This window comes from Microtus ochrogaster, chromosome 19 (genome assembly GCF_000317375.1).
Source record: "Microtus ochrogaster isolate Prairie Vole_2 chromosome 19, MicOch1.0, whole genome shotgun sequence".
Taxonomy (NCBI): Eukaryota; Metazoa; Chordata; class Mammalia; order Rodentia; family Cricetidae; genus Microtus; species Microtus ochrogaster.
Window position 1 is genome coordinate 59,229,337 of NC_022021.1, and position 9,136 is coordinate 59,238,472.

General features: G+C 44.0%; 1 protein-coding gene across 1 annotated transcript; it reads right to left on the reverse strand.

Annotated features, from left to right (window-relative positions):
- On the reverse strand, positions 1-8,433 carry LOC102002380 (granzyme A-like). The gene is made up of 5 exons (XM_013349785.1): positions 8,294-8,433; positions 5,602-5,749; positions 3,861-4,002; positions 2,087-2,359; positions 1-305 (listed from the first exon to the last, which is right to left on the reverse strand). Exons 1-5 carry the CDS (start codon positions 8,373-8,375, stop codon positions 153-155), a joined length of 798 nt encoding a protein of 265 aa, XP_013205239.1. The 5' UTR covers positions 8,376-8,433; the 3' UTR covers positions 1-152.
- Positions 8,434-9,136: the final 703 nt, after the last annotated feature.

Consider the following 9,136-nt stretch of genomic DNA (forward strand, 5'->3'; position numbering starts at 1 on the left):
GAGCAGTGCAAGCTGGTGACTGGTGATCATGCCAGACAGGCCATGGCTGGCACAGTTAGGAAGAAGTGCTTCATGGGATAAGTGAAGTTTCAGACCCCTTTGCTGGATCTCTTCCGGTGGTAACCTTGAAGGTCTGCTTTGAAGGAATGATGTTACATAACTCCTGCAATGGTTTTATGTATCCAGTTGAGATATTTGTTAGTAAGAAGAATGTAGACACCAGGCTTCTTGGGGTTACCACATTTCCCAAAGGAAGTGACACCCCTGAAAATGTTATCACATATCAGAGGACTTCCAGAATCCCCCTGGAACAGAAAGGCATGTGTTTTAAGTATGGTGCTTTTCCAAGATACTTACTAATATTTTATCCATCCATCCCTCCATCCATCCATCCATCCATCCATCCATCCATCCATCCATCTATTCATCCATCCATCCATCTATCCATCCATCTATCCATCCATTCACCCATCCATCTATCCATCCATCCATCCATCCATCTATCCATCCATCCATCCATCCATCCATCCATCTTTCCCTCCCTCCCTCTCTCCCTCCCTCCCTCCCTCCCTCCCTCCCTTTTATTTCTCTTTCCTGATTTAAAAGCAAAGTTTAAGTTTCCTTTAACTAGAAATAATCATGGGATGATAAACAAGACTCAGAAAGACAAATAGCACATTTTTCTTATATGTAAAAACTAGATTAAAAATTGAGAATGAGAGGCTGAGGCAGGAGGATTGTTGTGAGTTTCAGGCTAGCTTGAGTTACAATGTAAGTCCTTGTCTCAGAAACAAACACTAAATTGAAGGGACAGAATAACATGACCGTAAGGAGAGGAGAGTCTGAAAGAGGAAGGGGAATGGCAGGCAGGTGGGGGAGAACAGAGAGAGCAACACAGTATGTATGACTAGTACAAGGTAGGTGTGTGTGTGTGTGTGTGTGTGTGTGTATGTGTGAGTGCGTGTGCATGTGCAGGTCTGTGTGTGAATGAAAATTTCATAATGAAACCCATTATTCTTCACACCAGAATGAGAAAACAAATCAAGTAGAAGAGATTCTCAGATTGAAAAACAAAGCAAAAGTCTTCTCCCTCGCTTGTCAGCTCTTAGCATCCACACGAGGGCTTTTTGGTTCATGGGCACCTATGTTTTCCAGTCGCTCGCCTTTCTCAAGGGCGGCTCTGCAGCAGTGAAGAATCACTTCTATCAGTAAGACAAGAAGAGATTGCAAGTCTCCTTTCATTGACTTGTGCCCTCTTCTAAAAATAAATAATAATTATTGATATTAATAATTAATAAAATCAGGCCGGGCGATGGTGGCGCACGCCTTTAATCCCAGCACTCGGGAGGCAGAGGCAGGCGGATCTCTGTGAGTTCGAGACCAGCCTGGTCTACAGAGCTAGTTCCAGGACAGGCTCCAAAGCCACAGAGAAACCCTGTCTCGAAAAACCAAAAAAAAAAAAAATCAACAATTATCATTATATCCATATCTCTCTCCCTGTCCCTGTCTCTCTGTGTATATGTACATATGCTCCTATGCCACAGTGTGGAGGTCAGAGGAAAACTTGTATGAGTTGCTTCTCTCTTCTATGTGGAATCTGGGGATCAAATTCAGATGTGTCAGCAAGCACCTTTACCCACTGATTTACATTGTTATCCCTTTAAAAAAAATTTAAAAATTATATGTTTTCCCTCTTGACCAGTATGTCAGAGGAAGACAATTAGAAAGCTTGATCTGAGGTCCCAAATACGCCCTTTTCTAAGGAGGACACTGGATAAGTCATCTTAGACAGAAGGGCAGTTTTTGATATCTCAAGCAATGTTTAGGTTATTTTTTTTTCAGGAATTTGTAAGTTCTCATTTCACCTTATTTCTGGCTGTTTCCTGAAAATGACCATTAGAGAACAGAGCCCACTCCCCGAGGGGGTCTATCGAGGAATGGAGAATGGTGCCACCACCCAAGGGACAAGCAGGGGTCCTTAGACAGAAAAAGGAAAGACAACTGTTCACCACGGTCTTTCTAGAAGATCCCTCTATCTACACCTTTCATTCCCCAGAGTCAAAGGACAGTTAGATAGTTTACATACACTGCACGAATCGTCTTCCCCTTTCCTGCCGCCTGCACAGAGCATGCTGTTGTCCACCAACTGTTTGAAACCATAATGCTTTGGGTCGTTGCAGACTCTTCGGTCGATCACGGTGACATTGACTTCCCTCAAAATGTTGGAAACCTTGCAAGAATCTCTTTTGGTGCTCCCCCATCCAGCCACGTGACACTTGGTGTGGGGTTTCACATCCTCGCCACTTTCCGGGAGGCGAAGGATTCCCACCGCTTTGGTGATCGCTGCTTTACCATCCAGCTGAAAACACAGAGCTGCTTATGGCCTCGCGGACATCACAGGCAGAGGGAGAAACACAACCTGAAGTGTAGCCAAGAAGGTTGAGTGCCCAGGGGTGGGGATGGAGCTACTTTTCACCCATCCGGGAAGCAAGGCAGGAATTAGCATAGGGCTGAGAGGTGACCCAGGGAAAACCAGGGCTGGTGATCTATAGGAAAATAGTGAGAGGAAATAGGCTGGAAGAATGGGGACAAGGAAGGTGAAGGTCCTGTCAGAGGCTTGTGACTCTCTCTCCTTACCCCAGGGGTAAAGATTCAGAACTCCCGAGCTCAGTCTTATTCTTGCTATGAAGTTCACCATCAACGCTTGCAGTTTTGTGGAGAAACTGTGGGCCCCTTCTCCTGTCACTCTTTTCTGGTCCTGTCTTGCTTCATCCTACATTCTACATCCCTCTAAATGAGCCTGGTCACATCACCGTCCTGCTTACATCACTTCCCTAAATGTTCAAATTCTAGCCAAGGTGCACAAAGCCCACCTTTGTAGTCTGCGTCCCAGTTTCCCCCTCAATTGCAAATCTCATCCTAACTCCTTTTCTTTCCTCTTCCTTCATGCTATTTCTGGTACCCAGCAGGATTCCCTGACCATCTGCTCTTCCCTGGCGCTCCCATGTTATCTTGGCCATGGATAAGCAGAACGCGGTCAGCTCAGGGCCAGTCATTCATCTGTCTGCCTCTCTGTGGACTGAATACCTTCAGGGGAGTCCCACTTACAACGTGTCTTCTGTAAAACAGGTAGGCAGACTGCACTAACCACCGAGCAGGGGCCTCCCCCCTCCTGATAGCTCTCGGCTTCCTCACAGACTGTCAGTACCAGATAAGGTGGGTCCAACGAAGGGAACAATCACAGGGTGGCTCTGTAGTCAAGTTTGAGTAGGGACAAAACTGATGTCATTGTCCACAACCCCCAAATGATCAAAGACCACTGGTTAAAATGCACAGTGGCTGTGTCCTTACAATCACCACACTGGCTCTTTCCCTTCTGCTTCCTAGGTGAGACTGTAAAGAAGCTTCATCATGGAACCAGCCCACTTGCTGACAGCGCTCCATTCAGAACAGACTCTCAGTTCCTCAGAGCTCTACCAGGCTGTCAGGCTGAGCTCCAGGGTCCCCTGCTTGTCCTCTCAAGGACTCTACCCTAGGAGTTTCCCAGAGAGGCCATCTCCCCTGTTGAGTGTCAGCACAGACATGTCTCACTGTGGGGGACTCCTGGTGGCCTTTCGTGGGTGAGCATCCACACTATAGACAGCCTGGTGCTGCAACGGTAACAATTTGTGAGAAACTGCTAGTTGAAGGAACACCAGTGGCCAAGTGCTGGATCCCTGCCCTCCTGAGGAGTCTCACACTTGGAATCCAGCTGGTTTGTGGTGTGTGCGCTCACACTCATGTAGTAGTTGGTTTCAGGTTACACTGTCTGTTTACTAAAAGTTACAAGAGAAAGACAAAAAAATTCCAAGCATATTTACCTGAAGGAGTTGAAGATCTCCTTGAAATGTCTCAGGGTCATAGCATGGGTAGGAAATTGCCCTCTTAATGGAAAACATCTGTTCAAGTTTCTCTTTCTGAGCCAAAGAGTGGGCACCAAGAATAACTTGAGGCTTGCCTCTCCTGAAAAGAAAATCAAACAACACTTAGTAAAGAGAACAGAGAAAGCTCAGCTCCGGGTTTAATGTCCTCAGTGTTTGCAGCTGGCGTCAGAGTTAGAAACAAGCACAAAATGGGACCAGAGCTTAAAGAACTCTGTTTGGTGTTTTGGTGTCCTCTACCTAAGACTCCCTACATGTGTTAGGATGCAGTCCAGTTGCCATGTGTTTTCAAGGAGAAAGCAACCAGGGAGTTCCTGACTTAGGGGAAAAAAAACTTGAGTTGGGATAGCCTGGAGAGGTGGGGAGCAGGGCATCCCTGGACAGGCACCGTGGCTTTGGGTGGCTGGGCTGGAGGACCTGGGCTCTGCTGGAGTAAAGGAGGAGCTTTCCATGTCTTTAGCTGCTTCGGATTTGTGCAGCAAAGTCTGTAGTGGCCTTCTGGGTGGGTGACACCCAGTGGAAAGAGCCAACCCAAAGGCATAGCGTGGACTGACCTTTGTGTTCTCCAGAAAAATAGTAAACCTTATTGTTGTAATCAAAATAGGAAAGATGGTCCAAGGCCTGCTTTTAGGAACCCAAAGAAAGAGATGCTTTATCAGTGAAACTGTGAAATCAAGAATTTCACACCCACATGCAGATGAACATGGACAGCCCTCCTATAAACACACACACACACACACGCACACACACCCCACCCTTTCCTCCCCCCAGACCCTGCTGCCTCACGTATGGGCATGTACATAGACCCACACAGAGACTCACCTCCTCCAACCAAACACAAACGCAGAAGCAAGCAGAACTAGAGCTAACTCCTAATCTAGTTCATGAACCAATGAGAGACGAGAAAAACTGTATCCCAACTTGTTGGGTCAACTTGTTATCATTTGGTCCTGTCAATTGATGAATTTGTCAGTGCCTAGCTTTCTCATTTGCATAAATTGTGCTGACATTTTTTACTTGACAAATTTTATTTTGTACCACAGCACAACTTCATATATAATTTTAAGCTGAATTTTTGATTCAGGCAATTTGTGCCAGAGTGAACAGGGACTATCAGGAAGTGCTTATCAACAACAGATATCAGTTAAAGAACAGTAGTTCCTCATGATAAATATGACTCTGTCTTGACAATAATGACTCAAACCATTAGTGAAAGTTATAGGGTACTAGTATTTTTTTCACATAATCAAGGAGTAGTAATTTCCTGGGATCACTCTAAAATACCCTATTAAGGTGGGAAAAGACCAGTGACAGGGAACAAATGAGCTGTAACCATAGGACACACTCGGTGTGATTGACATTGATTGTGTAAAGATGCCTGTGAACCCAACAGGGACAGAATACTGTGAGAGATTGTGTGCAAGTGATCAGACCGGGTGAGTTAACTAGGTGCTGTTATGTCCCTATCTTTTCCAGTTCGAATACTGTTATTTATATTAGTATTGTGCATTTTAGTCTTATACTATCTGGCCCTTGTTTGTGAGGCAAATATCACAACAGGATATGGTGCTGGTCATGGGTACCCACTTTCTTCTCCATTCCACACTAATTGTGGCTTTGGACTGGGTAGCTCTGAGTCAACACTGGGCGTGACAGGAGCTGGGAGTGAGGGAAGACTTACAGGTCACAGTGAGCAGCGGTCAGGACCCAGTTTTCGTTGATCAAAGCCCCTGCGCAGATTTCCAGCCCTTTGATGAGAGCCATGTAGCGTCTGGCGTGGGATGGAACCTCATTTCCTCCTATGATTCCCTTACAAGATTCTGGAAAAACTAAGAGATTGATAGAGAGTGAAGTCCTTGCTTATGTAATCATCCTTTACCCCAGGACAGTTTGGTTGAAAAAAAAAATTACCCTGCAAATTCTTAGCTGTGTGTTCTGTGCCAGGGAACAGAGTAGATCAAGCTCCCAGGCTCTGGCTAGTGCTTGCTGCTGGAGCATTTGCCCCAGGGCTGTGTTCCCAGCCCCCCCCCAACACACACACACACACACACACACACACACACACACACACACACACACACACACGCTTCACAGCACTGGCTCAAGCTCAGCTGGGTGCTTGGCTTTTGTTTTGTTTGTTTGTTTGTTTGGGTCTCATGTAACCCATGCTAGCCTCAAACTGGCTCGGTTGTCATCCTACCTCTGCCCCCCAAATGCTAGGATTGCAGCCATGTACCAGATCACACTTAGAGTTTAGCTTTAACTTTTATTATAAGCAAACATCCCTACTTTTACTTTCTATGCCATGTACCTAAATTGATGCTCTCTGTCTCTTTTCCCCTCTCTCTTTCCTGCTTCTCCCTACCCTAGTCTCTCTTCTTTCCACTTCCTGGTACCCGTTCATTCTTTTTTACCCTCTTCTTGCCATTTCTTTTATTATCCTTTTTTCTCATTATGATTAAATGACAAATACATAGAATGCGTTTCTTTCTGTGTAATAGGTCTCAGACTTTATTGTCACGGTAATAACGTATAGCCCATATTTAAACGATACATTCCATAGACCCACTTGAGGGGATGGTTTGGGACCAGGAAACTTTTGTGTTAAATAAGCATCTTGATTGTGATGCAGGTGGTCCTCTGAGTAGCAGAGGACTGTGGATGTGTCTAGGAAAGAAGTGATTGATCCTAATTGTGATGCTGTGGCCTGTCATCACCAGCAGATGGCATCTCACAGAGTCATTTGATACAGGGTAGACATCCCAGATCACCAAGTGGCCAGAAGCTGGAGGGCTGGAAGGGAGTAAGGAAGACTGAGTGGGCAGCATCCTTGATTGAACCTCCCAGGACTTGGCTCTAGCCTCAAACAGACTTTCTGCTACTCAGTTTGCATGGAAACTAATTCTCTACTCTCTTGTGCAGAAGCAAAGATACCGAGAGCCTTCTTGAATTGTCACAGATTTTAAAAAAAATCTATTATTAGTAAAATCTGTACCCATGTAAGTAAAAACAAACAAACAAACAAACAAACAAACAAACAAACAAATAAACTGTAGCATTTTAATGCCTGGACAGGAAAAGGTATTTGTTGTGTTAATCTGCCTATAAAGAAGTTCAGCCCACTGATTTGGTTTTCTGGGCCTCATGTTAGACTTCTTTATGTGTATGAGTGTTTAGCCTGCATGTATGCCTGTGGAGGCCAGAAGAAAGCCTTGGATCCCCAGGAACTGGAGTTTTGGTGGTAGTGAGCCACCATGTGGGTGATGGGAACTGAACCTGGGTCCTGTGCAGGACTTAACTGTGCAAGCTCTCTCAACGGTTCCCAGTCCCCATTGTTGCACTAACTGAGGATTAGAATTAATTTCTAATCAATTCACAATCATTCCATTTTTCCACAACTATTTTTTGAGCATCTGCTATTAAAACAGAAGTAAATGGAACACAGTTCTCTCCACCCAAGACTGTAGCACTAGGAAGGCGGACAGGACAGACAAGGCTGGTATTGTGTGCCATTCACAAAGGGTGACAGAGCTTGGGAGTGTTTGGCCCGGATATCTATGAGGAGCTGCAAGGTCTCAGAGATAGGAGCTGCTAAGTCTTCTTGAAGGAGGTTTAAAGGTACATAAGATTTCAGGTGAGGCTAAAGGAGGTTTCAAACCAGTTAAGCAAAAGGCAGAGCTCTGGGGATCCTGAGAAGGAAATGGGTGCCCACGAAGTGATGCCAAGTTGAGCTTGTTGGTCATCTTCATTTAAATTCTTTTGAGGCCCAGCTTTAATATGCTTTCAGACTTTAACATTTTAATTGCTATATATATGCATATATACATATATATATTATATGTTCATACATACATATATATTTTTCCCAAGGTCCGACTTAGCCTGTTGCTATTCTTTTCATTGTTCTGTTTGCATTTACCCCTGCTTCTGCAGTTTTTCCTGATCTCTCTGCATAACTGTATCTTGAATTCTTCCCTAGCAGAGTTCAAATCACCTATTCAAAATGTAGGTGGGAAATGTCAGGCGACATTTAGATATATCTATCATATCTATCTATCTATCTATCTATCTATCTATCTATCTATCTATCTATCTATCTATCTATCTATCTATCTATGTATCTATCTATGTATCTATGTACCTATGTATCTATCTATGTATCTATGTATCTATCTATCTATCTATCTATCTATCTATCTATCTATCTATCTATCGCTATATACCTTTTAGATAGCAAAGACAAAGGGTGCATTAAAATGATTGGAGCATTATCATTTTTCCCCTTTTATATAACATTTAACATAATTTAAACCAATATAGAGTTCTATTTTCTCATGAGCAAAAGGACAAAAGCATACAAAAGTATGTCTTACCTCCAGAAACCAGAAGGAAAATGATGGCTGTGGGGAGAAAGGAGGCAGGAGGCATCCTGCTGCGTCCAGTGTCCATCCGCATCTGGAGAGTGCTATTCTAGTGCTATTCTACTGGCTTCAGTAACACAGGAGACACAGAGCTCTTTGCCCTGCCTCCTGCCCCCTCTCCCTTGTGTTATGCAGAAGCTATTGGTGTTTTATTACTGGAAAGTTAAGTCTTATTTTATCTGTGGTGTGAGTACTTACTTGTTTCATAAGCTGCATTTATTTCCTTTGGGGTTAGATGTTTCCTATCCAAAAGGGCAAATGTGAAGTCATGGGACTATGCTAATTAAGAAAAAAAATTAGAAAGAAAAAACTGTGCTTAAAAGGAAGTAATCCAATAAAAATGGGCTAAATCTGAATAGATACTTCTTCAGAGAAGTCTGTGGTGGCCAAGGAGCAGATGCAGCAATCACCAGGGAAGTGTAAATCAATTAGAATGGCTGTCATCAAGAATAATGTGTTAGAGTCACTTTTGTCTCTGTTGATGGGAATGCAGATTAGTACAGGTTTCATGGAAAACAGTGTGGGATCCCTTAAAACTAAAAACAGATTATTATAGGATCCCACAGTCCCACTGCTGAGTGTGTATGTCCAAAAGAGATGAAATTATTATATCGAAGAGATACTTAGAGGGGCCAAAGAGATGGCTCAGTGATGAAGAGTATTTGCTGCTCTTACTTAGGATTAGATTTCAATTCCTAGGTGCCCATGTGGGGCATCTTATGACTGCTTGTAACTCCAGCTCCAGGGGATCTGATGTCTTCTCCTGGCTTCCTTGGCTACCCAAATGCATGTGCA